General features: G+C 37.2%; 1 protein-coding gene and 1 pseudogene across 2 annotated transcripts in view; both read right to left on the minus strand.

Annotated features, from left to right (window-relative positions):
• Nucleotides 1–2,676: 2,676 nt before the first annotated feature.
• Nucleotides 2,677–3,180, minus strand: LOC124083958 (small ubiquitin-related modifier 2-like; annotated as a pseudogene).
• An 11,652-nt stretch (nt 3,181–14,832) lies between these two features.
• Nucleotides 14,833–25,468, minus strand: part of CUNH12orf56 (chromosome unknown C12orf56 homolog) — an 81,671-nt gene continuing 71,035 nt past the window's right edge. Inside the window, exons 12-13 of one of the 2 annotated variants that reach the window (XM_046430731.2) lie at nt 23,394–23,572; nt 14,833–21,561 (exon numbers count right to left, since the gene is read on the minus strand). In XM_046430731.2, coding sequence (XP_046286687.2) covers nt 21,435–21,561; nt 23,394–23,572 — 306 coding nt within the window. In that variant the 3' untranslated portion in view covers nt 14,833–21,434. Of the gene's footprint in view, nt 21,562–23,393; nt 23,573–23,619; nt 24,661–25,468 lie in introns of those variants that run through there. The other variant, XM_046430733.2, reaches the window with a different exon arrangement.

The raw sequence follows: 25,468 nt of genomic DNA on the forward strand, positions 1-25,468 counted from the left end.
CCAAACTGTGTAGGGTTAGCATGGGGTGGGGGTGTCCATATGTTGTTGGTCCAGTTTTCCTGAAAAAGTTGAATATAGAGAATTCATAAAGGAAATTGGAAACCGATATTAAGAACCATTCATTTGGGCTGAGATGTAGCTCAATGGTAGAGTGCTTGCCCGTCATGTGTGAGGTGCCACATTTGATTCCCAGGAGCACAAAATAGACAAACAAGAGAACCATTCATTTGGAAAAACACTACATATTAAAAAAAAAAAAAAAAAAAAAAAAAAAAAAAAAAAACCTTTAACCTGTTCATATGTGCATCTGTGCATTTCTTAGTAACTGTCACCATGGTAGCAAGGCAATTTGATAAGGGACCCTTTTTAGCACAGAGCATACGAAGAAGATTAACAGCTAATTGTGTACTGTCTATACCTTTATTAAATTGTGTTGATCCTTTACCTTTAACTGTTAGACCCTGAGATTTCTCCTCCTTATACCATCAACATGGTACTAAGAATATATTGAGCATTCAAATATATGTATTTACTGACTGAATTAAATGAATAGTATTTCTGTTATGTCTTCCTTTCCAAGCTACCTGCGCAGCAATTTGCTTTTTAAAAATTACCTCTACATTTGCCTGGGGGATCAAATCGAATCATTTTCCTGACTGGCCCAACATGGATTTCATGTTGGGGGGTTAAAAGGACAGCAATTAGGTATTTGGAAATACTGTATGATTAGGTAAGTAGAATAGTAAGTAAATTCACAGTCATCAGGCCATTCAAGGCCCAGAGGTTTTGTGTGAGGACTTCTGGTGACAAGTTTGGCAGCAGTTCCTAAAGTGCTTATTATCAGGCCTGAGTTAAAACCTTGAGAACAAGGAGTTCCACCACTAGGACTTCAGATTGAGAAAGCTTTTTAAGCCCCCACCTCCTCCTTATATTCAGTTAGCACTCAGCCTGGGAAGCCTCCTTATTATACCTCCTTGAGTTAATGATCATCTCTTATACAGCCTTTTCCCTAGTGTGTTCTTACATTTCATTTTTAATTGTCAGGTATATAATTGTTCTGAATTTCAGTTACTTCCATATCTATTTTTAGTATTTTGTTTCACATTTCTTTTTAAAAGAGCTTAAATGTAGATACACCCTTTTTATTTTAATAGTACCTTTATTTGCTATTTTGAGATCTGGGTTCCTGTAGTTTCAGCAGACCCTCAGCATGTGCCACACCAGCTTATAGATTGATATTCTCGTCATGTTCAAGTTTGAAAACAGCTGCAAGAATTTGTCCTTGGAATTCTTTAGCAGTAGTTTCCATTGCTAAAGACCAAATTTGGCCACTCTAGTGGATCAGCCACTGGGCCAATATCATCAGCATATTATCACCCTCACTGAGACAAACTAAACCAGATCAGCCTCTTGCAGAACAAGTTGGAGAAGCTACTTTTCCTAGAAAGGGACAGGTTAAATCCTTGCAAACCTGCTAAGGAATTTGACCTAGTTCCTTGAAACTAGAATGTTATTTGAAAGAAAAACTGGTTGCAAATGTGTTCTTCAAAATTACTTTTGAACCCCTCTGAGACAGGGGGAAAGTAATTCTCTTCACATGGCCTCACCTTCACCACCAGTTAGTTCAATTTAATGTGAAGTTGGGGAAGAAACAAATAGTACAACTTCATTTTATCAAAAGAATATGTAGGTCTCTAGTTGTAAAAGTCTGAATACAGACTGAATAAGAACTTGCAGTTCTGGCACTCAGTGCTTTTTACTTTTTTCCCCAATGTGTAATTTATACTCTGTCAAAATAACTTGAATTTCCTAAAAATGTCTCCTTTTCTGCTTCTGTACCTTTGCAGTTGCAAACCACTTAGACTATGAATGTGTTGCTAATTTTTAAGCCTCATCTCCAGTGTTAACCTCCTCCATGAAAATGTTACTGGTTGTCTGAATAAAGTATACCCTATTTCCCATGAAATTTGGAATCTTCTGGTCATTTGTTATGAAATCCCTGATGACTATAGTTATAGTCTGTGGTTAGCTTACTCATCTTGCTACACTGGAAACAACTTTTTTTTTTTCATTTTAAATAAGAAATTTATTTAAATAACAAGATGCTTGACTTGAAGGGAAAACTATCTAGGAATCTTATTTTTTAAGAATACTTTACCCCTACTTAAAGACAGATTGTACTACATGTAATAGCAACATACAAAAAGTTACAAAATTGTCCTAGGTTTTACAATGATAAATGAAAAACATAAAATTCTTCAAGTGAACAAGGTATGCAAGGATTTTTATGTTGTTCAGGTTTTTTTGTTTTATGTTTAAACAGAGCAAAATAACACTGAAATATAAAGATAAGGCTGAATGAGCACGCCACTAATGGAGAAAGGGGATATTTTCACAGAACCAGTATTTTTTCCTATCCCATCTCTATCCGATGTCAATCAAAACATCATTGGCCATTTAATTTTTTTTAAATGCAATATGGGGAGAGGGGCGGACTGGGGTTGTGGCTCGGGTAGAGCGCTTGCCTCGCACATGCAAGGCCCTGGGTCCACTCCTCAGCACCACATAAAAATAAATAAAATAAAATGCAATGTGCTTGTGCACATATACCAGTTACTTTTTGTACAATAAAGGAATGGGGAAGGGGAAAATGAAAGAGAAAACTATACTGTAGTCAGGATTTGGTGGAACCAAATTGCAGTTTTCTAATTGAAAATGTATTCTTGATCTGTAAGAACAGAGTTCTGGAGTAAAGTAGCAAATTCCCTTTTTAGTAGACACCTCCTGTCTGCTGCTGGAACACATCAATTGTCTCTTCATCCTCCATTTCCAATTGTGCAGGTGTGTCTATTTCATTAATCGGCTGCCCGTCAAATGGGAATCTTACCTGCCTCATTCACAAATCCTGTCATTCACAATATGCTTCCAGTACTTTACTATGCCTCTTAATCTTACACTGCTCCACAGAACCAGCCTGCCCTGCCACCTTCAAGTTAATATAATCATTGTTCTCAGTCCTGACTCCTTCCTTGGGCTTTTCTTTGGCCATGGTGAGCGCCAGAGTCTCCTCAGTTGCCGCTTCACAAGAGGTACCAGATCCTCACTGAAGGAGCACACAAACAGCTCCAGGAGCGGCAGAAGTTGGAAATTTCTTGAAGATAGTCACTGGGTCTTATCATTTTGAAGTGCCTAACACAGAGCTCTGTAATTGGAGTAATTATAATAATTTGTTTTGCTAGTACTATACTATTGAACCCTAGCAAATAACACTTATTTTCATCTTTTTTCTTAAAATATGAATGTTATTCTTATTTACAGCCATTATTTAAACTTCAGAACTGTATTGGAAATAAACCTTTGTCAACATTTTCTTTCCAATTAATTCTGTAGAAGATTGGAGCATTCATTAGGACTTTCTTTATGCTTTAAATGATTATGGATTTTTTTTTCTAGTAACATCATTAAAATTCACATGTGCTCTTCAGAGATCTTTTGAGTGTATTTTATAAAGCATGGACATATCATTAAATTTCTAATTCCTCTGAACATTCGTTCGCCCTTATCATTCTTGTCTGCTTTACTAAAAGGTGGCATTTCCATTCATTCATCTATTTACATAGGAGGCAAAGGTCTGCATGGGCCCATGGGGCCTTGCTTTCTTCATGATTAAAAAATTCTTTCTAGAAATGTCCTCTTCCTGACACTTAATGATAAAACCAAACATCCTTTTCCTTTTTTTAAATTGGCTATCACCACCTGAGCAGCAAAAAGAGAAGAGATGAAACAAATTATCCTAGAATTGAGCCTGAAAGTGAATTACTGAGAAGCTTCACTCATGAAAGCAAAGAAACTTCTAATGCTTTATTTCCTGAAATGTCTAGTTTCTTGAGGAAGGTTTGTAATATGTCACTGGGAATATTCTAAAGACTCAAGGCAAAAGAGGTGAATCAAAATTGTTCTTAACAAAATTTGGAACTCTACTCTGGCTCATGTATGATTAGTAGCCCTGGGTTTCAACTTTCCAAGTATCCTGAAAACTTTATTTCTAAAGTAAATGCTCTTCCAGTCAAGACATCACTATTATATTAAATATAATTCTTTTCCCCATCTCCTCCTCTTGCAAAATAGCTGTGATTCTCCCAATTTCTTTCCCCTGTCTTTGTCACTCTCTGCTCCACCCTGTCTAATCATATCCCTAATTTTTCATCTTTTTATTCTAATTACTGTATCATAATATTTAGCCATAAAATATTTTCTTACTTTTTAAGGTAATTTCTTAGTCATCTTCTCCTAATTGAGTTTTTTTAGAACATGTTTCTCATTAATAGTAACTATTGGGCATCTACACTTAGCCAGCTTGTGGTCCACTTAAAGAGGTACAGTAGTAAACAAATCACACAAGGCCCTGCTTTATGGAACTCATAGTCAAAAGGAGGTGATATTCATTAAATAATTGCATAAATAGCCATGTAGTAACTTAGTGTATAATAGGGTAGAATCAGAGGTAGCCTTATTGAGAAAGTGACATTTAAGTTTCATCTTGTGGATGCGAATGGAAATAAACCCAGTGAAAGTGGCAGTACTCCTCCAGGAAGAGGGTCACAGCAATGTATAAAGGTGAGCTGTGAAGGGACTTGGCATGTTCAAAGTAAAGAGGAAAGACTGGTGTGGAAGGAACAATGTAGGTAAGCCAAAGGTATAGTGATTTGAGGTGAGGTGCACAGAACAATGTATGCAGTGCAGCCCAGAGCCATTCAGTATTTTGGATTTAATCCTAAGAAAATTAGAAGAGCTACTGAAAGGTTGCAAGTAAAGAAAATATATAATGAGGTTGATTAATAACTAGGGATAAACCAAAAATTCAGAGACCATTAAAGAAAACACTATTGTTGTAATCTTAGTGTAGAATGATATTTTGCTCAGACTATTACTAGAGTTGGAGAGAAATGAGTGTTTTTTAACCATACTGTGGACAGAACTATGCAGATCAATTTGGGATGAGTTTGGATCTATCCTGCCTAGAGGGAGAAGTGCAGTGACCTCTTATGCAGCATAGGAGCCTGATTCAAGGCTAATTCATGATAATATAGTATTTCATTATGGAAAAAAGCAGATAAAAGAAGAGTTAACTATATTAGAGCAAAAATTCCATGAGACCAGGGAATTATGTCTTGTTCACTACTGTATCTCCAGTACCTGGAATAGTGCCTGACACATAGTAGGCATGACATAAGTATTTATGGAATAAATACATAAGCCCCCAAGAGCAGTACAGAGGCTAAGTTGCCTTGCCCAAGACTGATTAAATTTTAGATTAAATTTCATCACCAACTCCTCACGTTAACTCTCCAAGAGGACAATGAGGTGAAATTTCTTGTTTTTAAACTTGGGAAGTTTAGGATTAAATTAACTAGCTGCTATGGAATGAAATGTTTGCCCTCAATCACTACAAATTAATATGTTAAAACCTAAGCCCAGTGTGATGGTGTGGAGGTGGTGCCTTCAAAAAGTTATTTGGTCATGTGGGCAGAGCCTTCATAAATGGAGTAGCATTAATTCATTTTCTGTTGCAAACAAAGAGTGGATAAGTTATAAAGAAAACAGGTTTATTAAGGCTCAGGGTTATCCAACTTCAAGGCCATATTGAGTGACAAGAGACAGGGAGTTAAGACTCTCACAACCTAATCATCTCTCCTCTGAACCTTCTTGCATTTGCATTCTCTCACACATAAGCTTTTGGGGAACACCTCACATCCAAACCATAACCCTGAGTGTGTCTGCATTTGTATGCTGAACTCCTGGCTTTAATTACAAGCCATCAAGTAAGTAGGAATTCGTCAGTGCTTATATCACACATCTATAAGACATACAGATACCCTCACCAATAAGTCCTGAGAACAAAACCTTTCCTGACTATAACCATCTTCCAGCTTTCCTAAACTGAATCTTTCAAGTTTAAATAATTGAATTCACCAATAAGCTCTGAGAGTTCATCTGGTATCTTGCATGAATGGGTCTACAACAGAGACTGGTAAACTATTGTCTATAGGACTAACTGAGCAGCAACTTGTTATTACTTTTAACAGCTTTATTGATATATAATCCACATACTATACAATTCATCCTTTTAAAGTGTAGAGTTCAATAATTTTTAGTATATTCACTCACTTGTGCAACCATCACAATCAATTTTATATTTTCATGACACACGCACCCAGAATCCTCATACCCATTTACAGTCAGTCATTCCCCTGTCCCCACAATCTGCTCAGCCCTAGCTAATCTACTTTGCATTTTGATAGATTTGTCCATTCTGTTCATTTCATATAAATGAAATCATATAGTAAGTGATCTTTTTACTGGCGTCTTTCACTTAGCATATTTGTTTTATTTTTTTGTTTTTTTGGTACCAGGCATTGAACTCATGGACACTATACCACTGAGCAATATGCCCAGTCCTATTTTATATTTTCATTTAAAGCCAGGGTCTCACTGAGTTGCTTAGCACCTCACTGTTGCTGACGCTAGCTTTGAATTTATAATCCTCCTGCCTCAGCCTCCTGAGCCGCTGGGATTACAGGTGGGAGCAACTGCACCTGCAACTGATCATGGTTTTTGATTCATCCATGTTGTAGCACATCAATATTTCATTCCTTTTTTGAAGCCAAATAATATTCCATTGTATAGATATTTCATGTTTAGTTTACCCGCTGCTTAATTGATAGTCCTGTAGGTTATTTCCACTTTGGGGATTATTAGGAATAACATTGCTATGAATTTTCACATACAAGTTTTTTTTTTTTAAGTTGGACATAATCCTTTATTTTATTTATTTATTTTTATGTGGTGCTGAGGATCGAACCTAGGTCCTCGAACATGCTAGGTGAGCCCGCTACTGCTGAGCCACAACTCCAGCCCCTCACATACAAGTTTCTGTTTGAAAATGTTTCCATTTCTCTTGGATATATACCTAGAAGTGAAATTGCTGGAGCTTATGATAACTCTGTTTAACTGCTTGAGGAGCTACCAAACTTTTTCTGAGGCAGCTGTGACATTTTATATTCCCATGAGTAATGTATGAAGGTTCTAATTTCTCCTTATTCTTGCCAACATTTTTTATTACCCACCTTTTTTATTACAGTCTCCCAAGGTGAGAAGTTATATCTCATTGTTACAGTTTGGATCTTAAATGTCCCCCAAGACTCCATGTGTTATAGGCTTGATGGTGCTATTGGAAGGGGGTGAAAGACCTTTTTTTCCCCGTCTAATGAGAGATCTTTAGGTTATTGGGGACATGCCTTTGAAAGGGATTGTGAGACCCTAGCACCCTCTTCACTCTTGCTTCCTGGCAATGAGGTGAGAAGTTTTACTCTGACAAATGCCTCCTCCACGATGTGCTGTCTTGCTACAAACCCAAAGCAATGGGACCAACTGTTCATGGACTGGAACCTCCCAAACTATGAGCCCAAATAAACTATTTTTAATAAGTTAATTATACCAGGTATTTTGTTACAGTGGCAGAAAATTCACTAACACACTCATTCTGGGTTCTTTTTGTTTGTTTGTTTGTTTGTTTGCAGTGCTAGGGATTGAACCCAGGGCCTTGTGCACACAGGAAAGTGCTCTACTGAGCTATACCCTGTGATTTTTGTTTTGCATTTCCCTAACCTACAGCCTGTTTTTTTGTTTGTTTGTTTGTTTTGTTTTGTTTTTGCCACTTGAAAAACTAAGAATTCTTTTTACATTCTTTAATTGTTGAAAAAAGAAAGCATTTCATGACCCATAAAAATCTGGAATTGAAATTTCAGTGACTATATATAAAATTTTATTAGAAAACAGCCATTTGGGGCTGGGGTTGTGGCTCAGTGGTAGAGCACTTGCCTAACATGCATGAGACACTGGGTTTGATCCCCGGCACCACATAAAAATAAAAACACCTAAATAAAGATATTGTGTCCATCTACAACTAAAAAAAAATGTTAAAGAAAAAACAGCCATGTCTGTTCATTTTGTATTTGGCTTCTCTTCTTGCTACAGTGACAGAGTAGTTGCAGCAGAGCCCATATGGTCACTGAAATATTTACTATCTTGCAAAAGTTTACCAATCCCTATTCTACAGTATAGATGGATGAGACTACAAAGGATCTGGGATAGGAAGAAAGAAATGTGACTGCCCGGTGGAAATGATTTTTTTTTTTTTTTTTTTTTAGGAAATCAAGATGTTATGGACCTTAAGTAGACCACCATATTTTTAACTGAACTATTATAAAATCTTTCCAACTCTGAGCTCTCCTTGTAGTTCAAATCCTAATCTATTGTCCTGATCATATTATTCATCAGAAACCTTCAGTGGTCCCCTCCTTCCTCCACTACAAACCTCTCAGCCAGGACCACTTAGCCAAGGTGCTGCATGATTGGACCTTATCTTACCTTTCTAATTGTTTTCCAGCACTCATCTGCAGTAGAACTGACATCCGGCCCTGAATTTCAGGATTCTCTGCTTTTGTTCTTACGTTCTCTTCCATTTGGAATGTAATGTTTTTGTCTTCTCTAAGTCGTAGACACACTTTATTATTGTGAAATATTCCAAGCATATAGAGAAGTGAAGAGGCTAATATAGAAGTATCTATGAATTCACCACCAAGCTCTGTCAAATCTTATATTTTTCCATGTTGCTTTAGTTTTAAAAAATATTACAGACTTAAATATTTCTTAAAACCTCCACAAATACCAAATCTTCCGAGTAGGCCTTGTTGATCTATTCAGTCAGAGTTAAACTATTCATCCTGTGGTTTCATATCTATTTATTTATTTATTTATTCATTCATTCATTCATTAGAGAGAGAGAGAGAGAGAGAGAGAGAGAGAGAGAGAATTTTTTAATATTTATTTTTTAGTTTTTGGCGGACACAACATCTGTGTTTGTATGTAGTGCTGAGGATCGAACCCGGGGCCCACGCATGCCAGGCGAGCGCGCTATCGCTTGAGCCACATCCCCAGCCCTGGTTTCTTTTCTTTTTTTTAAAATATTTTTTAGTTGTAGTTGAACACAATACCTTTATTTTATTTATCTATTTTTATGTGATGCTGAGGATCAAACCCAGGGCCTTACACATGGTAGGTGAGCACTCTACTGCTGAGCCACAACCTGGGATTGAACCCAGGGTCTTGTGCACAGGAAAGTGCTCTACTACTGAGCTATACCCAGCCCCTCCTGTAGTTTCTTGTAACACTTTCTTTGTACCTCTAACATCTGAATTTCTCTGCCCTTGTACGTTTTCTTCAGGTATTCTTTTTTGTTTGTTTGTTTGTTTGTTTGTTTTTAGTTGTAGTTAGACATATTATCTTTTATTTTTATTTATTTACTTAATGTGGTGCTGAGAATCGAACCCAGTGCCTTATACATGCTAGGCAAGCACTCTACCATTGAGCCACAACCCCAGTCCCTCTTCAAGTATTCTTTACTGAAGCCAAGCCCTTGTCCTGAAGTAGCAGAGTGATAGCCCAGATGGACTGGAGCATGGGTGGAAGGCACGGGCTAATGCCTAGCAGAGCCCACTGTTCAGGTGTGGAACTTTGGCAAGCCAAGGCCTGCCAATCTGTCATGCAGCTCAGCTGGTCCAGTGTAGATGCCTGATCCACATAGCACCGTATTCCAGAACCCCCAAAGCATCCCTATCCATGATGACCTCAACTTCCCACCTCCCTACAAGCAGGCAGGAAGGTGGAAGTGGGCCAGACCTGAATGTGATTGCAGAGCTAACCAATAGCATTGGTACTTTTCCCAGCCCTTATTAGCATAAATGTGAACCAATTGTGTTGGAACTCTTCCAAGTCCTGATTAGCATAAATTTGGACCAATAGTGTTGACCCAAGTACTATATAAAACTCTAGACTAGCACACAAGGGGCAACCTCTCTTGGGACCCCTCTCGCCCTGTGGGAATTATATTTCTATTCCCCCTTGAATAAATCTTACTTTTACACTCACTCATCCTCATCTGTGGGTCTCATTTTTCAAATTTGCAAGCCAAGAAGAAATTGGGAGTGGTCTACTATAACACTGGAGGGCATAGCTTGTCATTAAGAGCTGCAACATATTTCTCAGCTATAGAGGCCTACAGCTTATACAGACCCCATCCACCAGCAGAAGTGGAGAATCTAGTTTAACCTCCAACTCAGATTTCATTACCATGATCATTCCCATAGAGTGGTACAAAAATAATTTTAGATAATCCAAGGAAAGACATTTAAATGTTTTTAATTGTTTTTATTTATTCATGTATATTGGAAGTATGTACACACACGTACTTAAAAAATATATTTCTAAAACATCAATTCTGTTATTTCCCAAATACGTTTTAGGAAAATCATAAAGTAGATATAGATATTGGAAAAATATTGAGCAAATAATATTAAAAAATATTGAGTAAAAAGAATTCAGAAGATATGACAAAAATTTTGAAGGTTGTGCTCAAGTAACTGCACATAGAAAAATTTAGCTTACTAAAATGCAAATCCTTGCCAACAGACCCAGTTTTATTTATTTTTGTATCCTGCAAGCATCCAACAAAGTCAGAATAGATGTTTATTAAATTGAATTGATTTCTTTCTAGGGCAGTAAGACCTTTTAAAATCATATGAAACTTCCCAAACCTTCTGACTGACAACTTTTAAATATTTTCCATGAACTGAATGCCAGTGCCAGGGACAGATGGCGCATTTCCCCCTCTTTCTTCCCTTCCCATTATGACAAGTTGCCCCAGTTTGGAGCTTGATAAATACAAAATAATACTAATAATAGTCATCCTCTGAAGGAATGAGGACTCAAGATTGCCAGAATGCTTACGTTACTTTTGCTCCAACAAACCAGTGTCAGCATATTTCAGTTTGTGAACCACTTGGATTCTTGGATTTGGTCCAGTTCACACACCCACACACAGATACACACCCACACATAGTTTTTCTCAAATGCTTTATATATTTTTTAGAGAAATCTTTCTCAGTCTCCTTAAAAATCACTATTTCATGCCATTTTCTCATTATTGTTCACACTGAGACATCTGAAGTCATGTTGGCAACTGAATTTAGTCTTGAGACTTGGCATTGAAGAGTCATTTTGTTATGTAGCAACCCCTAGCCACAATGTCAGCCAAATTATATCATATGGTTACAAAACTGCTGTACTATATTCTAATTTTTCTCAGTAAATGTGACCCTTTCAGAAGTCTTTCTCCTCCTACCCTAAAATGACCTCAGATATTAGAGGAACCTAATTATAATAAAACTTTTACTATATTTTCTTATTTATAGCCTGAATTTTTGAAGGGTGTTTTGGAGACACATGGAGTAGAGGGAACCATTTAAGTCTCTGAGTCACAAAAGGAAATCAGAACAATATTTCTGTTTGTATTGACCTCCGAAGCACCTCTCAGTTTGGAATAGGTATGCTTCCTGAGGGAGGTCTGTGAAACTTCTATAAATGACATTTTATTCTGTTTCTTATTTCCTATTGCTATGACACAGGTTTTTCCTGATTATAACCCTAGGTCAGCTGGGTAATTCCAGCTACTCAGGAAGCTAAGGCAGAAGGGTTCAAGGCCAACCTTAGCAAGTCTCTGTCATAAAAAGAAAAAAAAAAAAGGAAAATTCCTAGGACTGGACTGGCTTATAAACAGAGTATATAACTTTATACTTTATCACCCAAATCAGTACACTTCTGATTGAAAGGAAGTGTTGGGGGAGGCATAAACCAGTGCCCACAAAGGCAATCCATGACGTTTGATAGGTCAACATACGTAAAACACTTGGGCTCTTATCTTCTATGGCTAAAGCCTCTCAAATTAAGGTCTATACATTTCTTTTTTTTTAATTTTTTTTAAGGTCTATACATTTCAATTTAAAAGTCTGTGAGGTTTTTCTGGAAAATTTAAACTTTTGTTTAAATCACAATGAAATGCCTGTGATTTAAGTATCTCTGTTTGCATTGTTTACATTGGTCTGTTGTTTATCCTTACATGGGAAAACTTTGATTGTCCCTGGTCAGAGAACAGAGGTGACAGTAACTCACAGTGAAATGTTAGGGTGTAAAAGAGTCAATATAAAGACTTGTAGTGGTCTGAAAAAGTGCAACATGATAGTAGGATGCTGAATTCAGGAATCCATATTACAGCATTCTGTCATATTCACTTTACAAGAAACGGTTTGGGCAACACATCATTTGTTACACTGATATTAAATTGCATTTAATTGTATAAACTTAGATTATAAATTTGTGTTTTTATAATAGCATAGGAGTTTTCTTACACCTAGATTTGTTAGCACATATTAAAGAGAATGAGAGAAAAATAATTTTAAAGGTTTGTTTGAATTTTAAGAATCAATGTTAATATGACATTAAAAACATTGGCAACAAATGCAACAATAGAAAAGTGAAAGGACATCAAACTAAAAAGCTTCCACACAACAAAACACTAAAATGGAAAGGCAACCATTGAATGGGAGAGATAATACAAGAAAAAAAAAAAGCACAATTCAAAAGTAAAAACAAAAACAAAAACAAATCAAAATGAACAAAAGACCTAAATAGACATTTTCCCAAACAATACAAATGACCAAGAGGTATCTGAAAAGATGCCCAACATCACTAATCATTAGGAACATATAAAAATCATAATAAGATGTCACCTCATACTGCTAACATGGCATTTGTCAAAATGACATAATGTTGTAATTATTATAGAAAATAATATGGAGATTTCTCAAAAAAGTTGAACTACCATATGACCCAACAATACCACTTCTGGGTATGAATCCAAAAGAATTACAAAGGGGTTTTGAGAGGATATTTGTATTCTCATGTTCACTGCAGCATTGTCTACAGTAGTGAAGAGGTAGAAACATCTGAATGTCCATGAATAAATGAGTAAATTTTTTAAATGTGGTATGCAAATACAATGAAATATTATTCAGCTTAAAAGAGAAGAAATTTCTGTTACATGCTCCAACATAGATTTCTAAGACAATAAAGTAAGTCAGTCAAAAAAAAAAAAAAAAAAAGAAAGAAACAAATATTACAGGATTCCACTTATATTTTCTAATATAGTCAAAACTCAGAAGCAAAAAGTAGAATAAGAATGCCAGGGAGTGGGGAAATTAGTTACTATTCAGTGGATAAATGGTTTCAGTCATATGAATAGACTGGTGAATAGTTCTGGTGTATGACAAGGTGCATATAGTTTAAAATAGTATATACATGGGGCTGGGGATGTGGCTCAAGCGGTAAAGTGCTTGCCTGACATGCGAGGGGCGCTGGGTTCGATCCTCAGCACCACATAAAAATAAAATAAAGATGTTGTGTCCACCGAAAACTGAAAAATAAATATTAAAAAAAAATTCTCTCTCTCTCAAAAAAAATAGTATATACATAAAACATTGAGGGTAAATCAGTTGTTGGAGGTTTAAGCTAAATTTTTAAATTTTTATTGCATATATTTAAGATAAACAACATGATGTTATAAGACATATATATGGTATATATAAGATAAACTACGTATATAGTAAATATATATATGTGTATAATATGTATATATAGTAAAATAGTTACTACAAATATATGTGTATATTTTACTATATATAGATAGTAAAATGGTTACTACTGGTTACCTTATCCAGTGTTATTTTTTTTCACACTTAAAAAAATCAATATTCCATGGTTAGATCATAATTTTGCCTTTTTTTCTCTTTCTAATACAACTGTGCCCTCTGGTGGTTATAGTTTCTAATAGATGTATTCCCTTTCCAAATTCATTTGTAGGTCATCAGTGTGGAACAGGATAAATCCCCTGTAGGGGTAAGGACTTTGATTTTAATGCTGGGTAGTATAAAGCAATACAAAGGTTTTAGTTGTTGTTGTTTTGGTTTGGTTTTGCAGTACTAGGGATTGAACCCAGGGGTATACTGAGCCATATACCAGCCCAATACAAAGGTTTTTAGTAGAAATTTTGATTCTCTAATTCAAAATATCACTTCCAGGGCTGGAGTTGTGGCTCAGTGGTAGAGCGCTCACCTAGCATACACAAGGCACTGGGTTCAAGCCTCAGCACCACATAAATGTAAAATAAGGATACTGTGTCCATCTAAAACTTAAGAATAATTTTTTTTAAAATCACTTCCATTTTAAAGAATGGATTGTAGGGGTCGAGGATGTGAGAGCACAGTAACTAAATAATCTATTACAGTAGTTGTTGGATATTTAAGCTAGGGGGTTGTCAAAATTATGGAAAATCAATAGATCAGGAATATATTTTGAAGCTATTGCTAGTAAGCACTTCAGATGGATTGTATTTATAGAATGAATAAAATGGGGAAAACAAATCTCTCAGGTGTCTCTTAAGCAGTGGAGTAAATAGAACAGACTTGTTTGGTACAAATATGCCACAATGAAACTCACTCTTCTGTATAATTAATACATACTAATAAAAGGAATTCTGTTTTGAACATGTTTAAGTATATTATGCCTATGCAATAATTTATAATTAAATGATTTGACTTGATTTGTGGTTTATCCAAATCTATGCAAGAATAAGTAATGTTATAGCAAAGTGCTATGTTACCTGGGAAATTAGAATAAATTGTATACAATAAAATACAAAGGCAGGAAGTAATTGTTTCTGTTAACTTAATAGTTACCATTTATTGAGGGGGTTTCTATTTGAACCATATGGGATTGCAGATTTCAACAATATTGGACCTGCAAAATGGCAATGTCATATATTTCATCCTACTTTAGACTATCCACAATACTAGATGTTTATATTAAAATTAATATTCATAAAACGCTGAATATAGGCTTTTATTATTGCATAATTGATTATACAGAGTCCCTAAAAGAGTTATGAGAAGTAGTGGGTAGGCAATATTCAAAATAAGTTCTTACATAGCATTTGGATTCTTATCCACAAAATTACAGTACTCAGATTTCTAGCCAACAAATCACACTGCCTCCCCCAAATGGGAAAAGCTTCAGATCCAAAACACACAGAAGAGCTGACTGGATGGAGAATTGCATTTTCCTTTCTATAGAGAGGCAAATTCAAGTTGACCTTACAAGTCTGTACTGCATTTAGAAGTAAATACAGTGAACACTGAGAAATCAGACAATTATTTATCACTATTCCGTTTCCTCAAAAATTCCCATCAAATACATTCTTTAAAAAATTTCCAGCTTCTCTTCCATATTTATCATTGAACCTCTCTATTCTGCAAATGTGTTAAATATAAAACAAGTGGTTCTAGACTCAGAAAAAACATAGAACACTAATGATTGGAGCATATCAGCAGTCAACAAGCTTGATCACTCTCATCAGCTGCTTTATAGCACATTTGCTAATGTAATCATAAGTTTTCCTATCACAATTAAAAGCAGCATTAGCAAGGAGTAAGATTCAATATGAAAATATGTAAAATACTTTTTTTTTTGGGGGGTGGGTACTGGGATTGAGCCCAGAGTCACTTTAGCACTGAGCTACATCCCTAGTCCTTTTTATATTTTATTTTGCAACATGGTCCCACTAAACAGAAGAAATTGACAGTTAAATCACACTCCTACTAATACAAAGTTGAATTTTTAACATTCAAATGAATCTGTTCTCCAATGCTATATAGGCCAGGAGTTCTCGGATTGTAGTGGCTGGTCTCTAGAGTAGCCCCACAAAAGGGTCGTACTTATTAGTCTCTAAATTCTCAGCCACCTTTGGTATTATTTTAATAATAATAATAAATACTAAGCCAGGCTCAATGGCACATGCCTGTAATCCTAGCAGCTTGGGAGCCTAAGGATCATAAATTCAAAGCCAGTCTCAGCAACTTATCATAGGCCCTAAGCAACTTAGTAAGATCCTGTCTAAAAATTAAAAAAGGGTGGCTCAATGGTATCGCAACCCTGGGTTCGATTCCCAGTACAAAAATAATAATAAGTACTATTTACTGAGTCCTTACTACATGTGAGGGACCCTAATTAATGCTTCACCCACAACTTTTCATTTATGTCTCCTAACTCTTTGCAATAGGTTGTATACATTCTGCTTTAACTGAAGTTTGGAGATGTCATTAACTTCCCAAGTCCAAATCAAGTGTAGAGATGGGATTTAAACTCATACATTTTAGCTTCAAAATCAATACTCTTAAATTGTACATACAAAGTGTGTATGTGTGTGTACTTTCAAAAATACTTTTTTAAAGAATGGCTTTATGACTTTTGCTGGTAAACAGATATAACTGGAGACTATCATGCTAAGTGAAATAAGCCAATCCCAAAAAACCAAAGGACAAATGTTCTCTCTCATATGCGGTTGCTAACAGACAATGTGGGCTGGGTGGGGGAGACAGAAGTTTGACAAAAGAAAATGATGAAAGGAAGAGGGGGGGATGGGAATAGGAAAGACAATGGAATGAACTTTCCTATGTTCATATTGAATACATGTCCAGTTAAACACTGTTGGGGATGCAAATCAAGTCAAGATGGCGCCTGGCAGCTTGCCAGGAGGATTGGTTTGTGAAGCAACGCCAGCAAGCCATTAAGATGATGAGGATTCTTTATTGGCTGACTGTTGTATCTAGATGATGTTAATTGAGTCAAGCTGTGTGTGATTAGTTGGGTATATATACCTCTGCTGTCCGGCAGAGAGGCAGCTCCTGCTACCTTAGGTGCCCACTACTTTGAGTTCTCGCTCAGTTGCCGCTGAGTTCACTCGCAATAAAGTAGTTCCTGCTTGAACCTTCAAGTTGCTTATCACCTCCCGGTTATTTGCCCAGCCGGACTCTGGCAAAACACCACATCATGTATAACCACAAGAATGGGATCCTAAGTAGAATAAGTTACACTTCTATGTATGTATGTCAAAATACACTCTACTGTCATGTATATCTAAAAAGAGCAAATAAAAAAAATACTTTCTAAAATGGTAGAAATGATTGTCTTTGGGGTAAGTAGGGGTGGTAAATGACTGCACTCACATCATGAAGGTGTTCAAAGGATATAGAATCTTGAAACCAGCTCAAAAACTAGGCTCTTTCTGGTGACATTTGTATTCTTAAAAATATATTTATGTGATTTCAATATTCAAGTTTGTTTTTTGCTTGAGGCCAGTGTTTAGGTAAAGTATTAAATGTGTCTGATCACCAACAGAGATGGTTTATTAGGTGATTTTTCTTGCATTTGGTAATAATGCAAACAAACTCACAAGCATAAAAGAATTATGGAAGAATAACCCTTTTAAAGTGTTAAAATTTCTTGTTTCTTCCTCTTCCTGGGACTGTCAAATGAGTCATACAGAGTAAACTGAAGAAAATCAAGGTGACAAATCCAACCATTAGCTCTTTAAAAAGTCAATGACTTTATCCCTACATGGAAAGATTCAGGTACATTCTGACAGAACTTTGGCTCCCAGAAATTAGACAAAGTATGATTTCAGTGGGAGAGGAGCTGCAGAAGAGGCAGGACAGCACATGAGAAAGTCTAAGCCCTCAGCAGAGACTGCACTATTACCATCAGAGTTTGCACAAAAAAGAAAAAAAAAAAAGCCTGCACTACTACCTTCCCAGGTAGAAGCACCCTACTAGCCAGGGTATTTCCAGAAGACAAAGTGTAACTGAGTTGTTGATGCTCTTGGTGTTGTCCTATGGGTTTCATCAGTATACCATTTGTCTAGTTTCAAGTGATGTATGCTGGTGTCCTCAGAATCTCGTCACACTCCTCTGACTGACCATCTCTTGGGAATAATCCCTCATCTAGCAGCCCAGAATGCTCATTTTGCTCCCAAAGTGGATGACTTGGATTCCTTAATGGGTGATGGTGAGAAGACTGGAGACTTTGTGGGACAATGTTGGTGACACAAAGAAAGCAGGATTATTTGGAACCAGTGTGAAATCATCTACTAAGCCAGGATGGCAGAGGAACACACTATCCCATTTCAGAGTGTCAAAAATTGTTTCATGTGCTGGGGATGTGGCTCAAGCGGTAGCGTGCTCAGGTTCGATCCTCAGCACCACATACAAACAAAGATGTTGTGTCCGCCAAAAACTAAAAATAAATAAATAAATATTTAGAAATTCTCTCTGTCTCTCTCTCTCTCTCTTTAAAAACAAAAAAATTGTTTCTTACAGGCAGAGAAAGGGAACTTAGCATCCAGTCCCACCCTTCCGCCTAACAGAAGGAAGCCCAGAAAGAAGTAGATAAGGCCTGGAAAGAAGTAGAATAAAACCTGAAGCAAAATCAGTATTTGGCTTAGAACCAGGAATAAGATATCCTATTTTTTTCCTCTTACTTTCTGCAACTTTCATTTCTAAGACATTTTTAAAAGTCACATTAAAAACATCTCATAGAAACAAGGCTAACAGATAATTTGTAAACAAAACAATATATAAAAATTTTATCATTGTGTCTAAATATTATTATTAGTGTGCGTGTGTGTGTGTGTGTGTGTGTGTGTGTGTGTGGTGCTGGGGATTGAACCCAGGGCCTTGTGCATGCAAGACAAGCACCAACTGAGCTATATCCTGAGTCCTAAGTATTATTTTTAAAAGTAACATTATACCAGTCTTTTAGTTTTAAGTCAGGATTGCATTTATGTTTGCATTTTTTAAAAATCTCACAATAATTCTGCCTTTATGCATTAAATACTGGCCTAACAACAATACAAGCACATAGGGTTTATAAATGAGGGAAACCTTGCTACTGGCAGATTAAGTCATTTCTGAAGCTGCAGGTACAGTCTACAGGGTGCTCATGATGACAGGCCGTGGTTGGCACTGCTAAGAGCTGGCGCTTCTGAGAGGCAGAACAATGTAGAAATTTCATCCTTGTCATAGACATAGACATTTTAAAAACTAACAGCATATGTGTATGTACAATTTTCACCTAAAGTCTCAGGTTTAGAGCAGGTCTATTTTTACATAGAATGTATGTAAACTATGTAAATATTAAATCTAAGAAAGGCCTTGGAAAATCAATAAGAACCAATACAAATGTTCTGTATACTAAATTTATAATTACAAAATAGTTTATTTAAATATTGCAGAACATGGTGATTAAGAATCTGCTGAAAGTCCTCAACAAACTGTAACTATAATTACATTATTCAACACAGGTGAATATGGCTGGGAATTTTTTTTTTTCAGGGTAGGGTACTGGGAATTGAACCTGAGCCAATCCTCAGCCATATATATATATGGCAATAATGCAAATAACGCATATATATATTTGGTAATAATGCAAATATTATCTATATCTATCTATCTATCTATCTATATATATATTTTTTTTTATTTTTTTTTTTTAATTGAAAGACAGGATCTTGCTGAGTTGCTTAGTGCCTTGCTAAATTTCTGAAGCTGGCTTTGAATTCCCAATCCTCCTGCCTTAGCCTCCCAAACTGCTGGGATTCCAGGCAAGCACCACCATGCCCAGCTGGGAACTCTTTCTTTGGAGGTAGATTTTTCTCTTATCCTTCCTCAAATCATGATAAGTTCACAGAAGGCCCAGTTCCTAAGTTCTTAGAAGTCAAAATTCCATAGCTCACAATGACACCAAAGTTAAGTATTTGTGGGATTAGTTTATAGCCATAATAATAATAAAGATCTCTTTTTTAAATGGTTGTGGGAGAGCCTTCACTGCTCATGAATAATTTCTCTTCCACAGAGACTCTATGGGACTGTTCACATTACCCACAGGTGCCTGAAGTAGAGTGGCAGAATCATTTGTGGGATTTTTTTGTTCGTTTGTTTTGGTGTTTGGATTTTGAGTACCAGGGATGGAACTCAAGGGCACTCAACCACTAAGCCACATTCCCAGCCCTACTGACACTGCCAGTTATTGGTGACGAGTTCTGCTTCCAGCAAGTTGAAGTTTGAACATTAGAGAAGCACAATGAGGCAAGCATATAAAGCAGGATTTTTTTTAAAAAATGGGGTAACACAGACTTCTTCCAGGAGGGAGAAGGGGGCCATAGCTGGTATCCTCAGAAGCGAGGCGTTCTACCCTTTTTAGATGTCCTATGCTTCCTTTGTTCTCCTCCCTTTTCCCCCTTATCTTTCTCCTTCCCGCATAAATGACTAGGCCCAGGAATGCTTGGTAGGATGGCCCAAGGGTGGGAAACAGGTGGGCTGAAGGGGGAAGGGCAGGATGGTGCAAACCCCAGCACACTTAGAGCTCCCTGTAGGGAGGGGCAATTCCTGGGACAGGTTACCTTGGCAACAAGTTGGAGCAGGGGCAGTTTCTTGATAAGGGTGAGGAAGGGCTCTGAAGGAATTAACATTTCAATCCCTCAGGGGGCAGTCTCCAACTTCCCAGACTCACTCAAAACTGGCCTCCTTAATCCGACCTAACTCGATTTACCTATCTATACTGACTGCCTGTCTAATTCTGGCTTCACTACTTTGTATTTTATTTAGAGACAGGGTCTCACTGAGTTGCTTAGCACCTCGTTTTTGCTGAGTCTGGCTTTGAACTCATCCTCCTGCCTCAGCCTCCTGAAACACTGGGATTACAGGCGTGAGACACTGCACCCAACTGCATTTGGGTTTTTTGGGTTTTTTTAATTTTAATTTTTATTTATTTCTTACATATATGACAATAGTGGAATGCATTAAATTCATAATTATCCATTCATGGCAACTCTGTATATAAAGCATTTGGTTTTGTTCACGAAAGTCTATGCTTCGTGCCGGGCACGGTGGTGCACTCCTGTAATCCCAGCAGCTCATAGGCTGAAGTGGGAGGATCACAAGTGCCAGCCTCAGCAAAAGCAAGGCCCTAAGCAACTCAGTGAGACCCTGTCTCTAAAAAAATACAAAATAGGGCTGGGGATGTGGCTCAGTGGCTGGGTGCCCCTGAGTCCCTGAGTTCAAAAAAAAGAAAAGAAAGTCCAGGCTTCTTTATCCTTGACAAATGAGGAGCTGACATTCTGTTCAGCTGTGCCTGTGTTTCTCCTGCTCATTCTTCCAAAAATACTTTTGCCACTAGTTTTTAAAGGTGGAAAAGTAGGGTGTCATCCTATTGCTCAACATTTCTCTATTGATGACTCTGTAGTTTATACTCTGTACAACAATTTTTCATTATATATTTTAATGGCTTCACACCAATTATTCTCCTTGAGCTTCTGTTCCCTTTTTAGTTTTTTGTGTCTGTAGAAACTTTTCTTTCTGGAGAAACGCTAGTTTTTAGCACCATTCTTACAGGGTTTTTTGTTGTTGTTTGTTTGTTTTTAGCAGATAAACTTCAAGGACCTCTTAGGTATTGATGAAACATCATAGGTATTGATGTAACATTTAGATAAAATCTTTGTTTATAGAACTCAAGATGAATTAAATAAATAAATAAATAAATAAATAATTTTTTCATAGATTTCCACTCCCAATTAACATTTTATATTCTTATTAACATTTTACATATTGTTTCTGTTCAACCAATTTGAGAATTTCATGAAAAAGTTGAGTGGTTGGCTGAGTAATAGGGTAACACAATGGGAGCTTCTTTTCCAAGGCTGGCATATGAATAAAGTACCTGAAAATCACAAAGAGAAACAAAAGAGAGATCTTTAAGAACACGAATTTCATACTGGTCACATTCACACTAAGTGGTGCAGGATTGTGGGTGTGTGAGTCTGAGCCACAAGATTCAGTCAACATTTAAAGCCTCCCAACCTCCCCCATTTATGACCTAGAAAATCTCTTGATATGTGGACCTTTCAGCTCACTGAAGCACTTTACTTAAGCAAAGGAAGTGAATTTCATTAATAATGTATCAGTTATCAAGGCATTAATAAGGAAGCCAAAGGATGAGTTGAGGCTCCTGTGGTTTCTCAGGCAATGCACAATGGGGAGTTGAAATGGAAGTGCCAAGCTGTGGAGACTGCTAGGGCAAAGTCAAGAGGAAAGAGAGGGTTTATCCCACAAGCTCAGTATAGGAAAGCTGTGAAAGAGACAAAAGTGAGAAAGCCTCCCCTTGGATGGCTTACAAAATGGTTTTCAACTCCAAGTGTACATTAAAATCACCTGGAGAGCTTTATAAACTCTCAGTGCCCAGACCCCAGCTCAGAAAACTCAGACTTTCGAGGTGGGAGACCAGACCTGGGTAACAGTATTGTCAATGGTTACTAAGGAGATTCTAATGCAAAGCAAGTTGAAAAATCCTAGGTTAAAACAAGGATCACAAACCTAAATTTAGTAATAGCAACGGTTGCAAAACATTGTGGAATATATTAAAAAGACAGTGGACTATACAATTTTAAATGGTGAATTTTATGCTACGTGAATTTTCCTTAATAAAAAGGAAAAAAGATATGAGGAGACAGGAGTAGGGGGTGGGGACTGGGTTGTTGGACAAACCCAGAGTCAAATGAATCCTCTTTATGGGAGCCATAATGAACCCTATGGTGTATGAGGAAAAACAGACCTTACAAATGGGGCCAAATTTTTGTGAAGTCAATCTTAGGCCATAATGGATGTCTCCACAGCCTTATCTAGCTCCATCCAAACTAGTAACAAAGCTATGCCAGCTGCACTCTTTCATCTTAAGGCAGACACAACCTGGGTTTTTTCCTTAATAGGTGCTAATGCAGGCTGTGGCTTTGCCAGCCTATAAATAGAAGTGGAACCCCTGAGGTGCAAGAGAACAAGCTGGCTGATGAAACCAATGCTGGCTACTGCTCTTTCTTACTGTTCCCTTTCTGAGTAAGAGAAGGGAAGGATAAATGAGACAAAAAAGAAAAAAAAAAAAACCTCGTTAACACCGTTCATTAATTGTTCCTCCATTATCTATTGATTTTTTAATGACTCAATTGAATTCACAGTCCATAATTTACCATTCCCTTCCTTAGGGTTTGTTACTCTTAATTACTCACAGCAGGTTACAATCATTACTAATGTGACAGGCCAGCTTCAAGAAAGACAAAGAGTGAGAAACAATCCTCCAAAGAGAGTTTGATGTTTCACTAGTATTTTCTGACCTGGAATATATTTTGAACGGCAAAATTCTTTGAATTCTCCCCCAAATTCTTTCTTTCTTTCTTTCTTTCTTTTTTTTAGAGAGAGAGAGAGAGAATTTTAATATTTATTTTTTAGTTTTTTGCAGACACAACATCTTCGTTTGTATGTGGTGCTGAGGATCGAACCTGGGCCGCACGCATGCCAGGCGAGCGCGCTACCGCTTGAGCCACATCCCCTGCCCCCCAAATACTTTCTTTCCTCTGATCAAAGTGCAATATTATTAAAGACAAAAATATATATTTTTTGTCATCACATAACCTAAACATTGGGCCATGTTGCAGGTTTGTAAGAAAATCAGAAAAGAGTGGTCATATTGCAGATTAGATGCAGATTTTTTTTTCCCCTTACCTAAATTCTTCGCTGTAGTCATTCCTGATATACTCAGCTAGAGTCTTGCTGTATTGCAGGCAGCTCTTGAGGATGTAAAACTGCTGGTACAACAGAACTGCTTGGAAGGGACTTAGCAGTTGCAATGAAGCTGAAAGCCCCTTCACTACTTGTTTCACAATACTGGCCACAAAGGTAACCTAGACAAGGAAAATGCCATTACATATAGGCTACATTCAACCCACAAGAGTTCCTATTTCAGCTGGAGTGTCATTTACAAGTCTAGGTTGAAGTCCTCACCACACTTGCACCAACACCTCTGTACTATTTCTCATTGAAATGGTACTCAGCACCAAGTCATACTGACTGGGGATTAAGTTTTGAAGTTCTTCAGCACTTGTTTTAACCAAATAAGATAATCAGAGCTGATTGATATGGAGGTGGTACGTTGGTCTCTTTGCTTGCAGATTTCTCTCAAATGGACTGTTTCTACCCATGCTGTTTAGAATTGGGTTAATGTTGATGCTTTTTATGGTGTTAGTGATCCCTTTGGCTTTTGCCACCCTTCATTTTGACATGCTTTATGATTATAGCATGGCGTTATACTTAGTTCAATTCCTTTGGAGAACCAACTCTAGAGGTTGACAAAGGAGCTTCCCTATTGTTTGGAATCTTGCAGACCCCATATTTTTACCCCTCAGTTTAGATGACAGGGCCTACAACCACTGCACAAAAAGGGGTCTTGCATCTTGTACATTTGGCCTTCTGTTGTTAACAGTAAAAATTATGGCACTCCTAAGTGGGCCTAAAACTGGTTGGGGTCTGTGCACTGCTGAAGTAGCCAAGACCAGGGGCTCGGTCTTTGTATAAGGCAGTTTGTTGCTCAGCTTACAAGTGTTTGGCCCCAGCCAGCTTTTTGTAAACATATGTCATAGGAATCTGACAAGAGAATCTAGATTCCATGGGGCAGATTCAACATTGCTCTGGAAAAACAGCTCAAAGCAGGGAAACACTGTTGGTCCCCAGAGGCATGTTCATATATGGGAAGATAACAATTACCTTGTGTTAAGTCCTCTATTAGCAATGAAAATTAAGTTAGGAATACTTGCTTTTGAACGAGATTTCCAATTAAATGAATTATGTATGAATGAATAAAGGGAAACTAGGAGAGTGAGAATAGATTAAGGGATAGAGTCTTTATTAGAATCAATGAAGTAGATATTTTATTCAACATTTATTATGTGCCTAACACAACAGATATAGCTCCCACCCTTGTGACACTTGAAATCTATGGAGAGAAAAAAAAAACATTATATCAGTAACGATGAAGTAGGTAATGTTATGGTAACAAACCTCTAAAACTACCAATGCTTTCCATAAAACAGCAAAAGTTTATTACTTTACACTGTATGTCCCTCTTGTATTATTGGGGGCCCTGTTCATCAGGGTCATCAGCTGGTGGAGCAATCAACATGTGGAACATTGCCAGTCACCATGCCAGAAGGAAAAAGAATGCCCTGGCTCTTACAGCTTCTGCCCAGAAGTGACAGGTTACTTGGGCTCACATTTCATTTGCCAAAGTAACAGAGACCCATCTAATTTCAAGTGCAGAGGGATGTAGAATTGTACCATGTGCCTAGGAGAGAGAGCCAGAATGTGCCACTAATGGCTATTACAGGGCAGAACCATATAACAGCACAAATATTATCTGTAGCAGTGACAATTTCAATGAAGAAGACCCTGCTGTGCACTGTGTGTGCCTGTGTAGGGAAAGCCTAACCTAGTCAGAGGGTCAGAAAATCATCCTCTGCTTCCCTACAGGAAAGGGCAGTGAGGCCTGAAAGATGAGAAGTGGTCAACTAGGTGGGAAAGAGGGATAAGCACTTCGGACAGCAAGATTGCTGTGGCTTGAATTTGTGCCCCGTGTTCATGTGTTACAAAACTCAATCCCTAATGCAACAGTGTAGTGAGGTAGATAAATGTTGTTATTGGACAGGGATGCCCACTGGAGTGGGGTTGATATTGCAAGAGTGAGTGTGATACAAAAGTGAGTTCACTCCTCTACTCCACTTCACCTTCACCCATGGGACAATGTA

Source organism: Marmota monax, unplaced genomic scaffold, assembly GCF_021218885.2.
Source record: "Marmota monax isolate L192 unplaced genomic scaffold, Marmota_monax_Labrador192_F-V1.1 WCK01_AAM20220418_F8-fsc00056, whole genome shotgun sequence".
In the NCBI taxonomy this organism is placed as follows: domain Eukaryota; kingdom Metazoa; phylum Chordata; class Mammalia; order Rodentia; family Sciuridae; genus Marmota; species Marmota monax.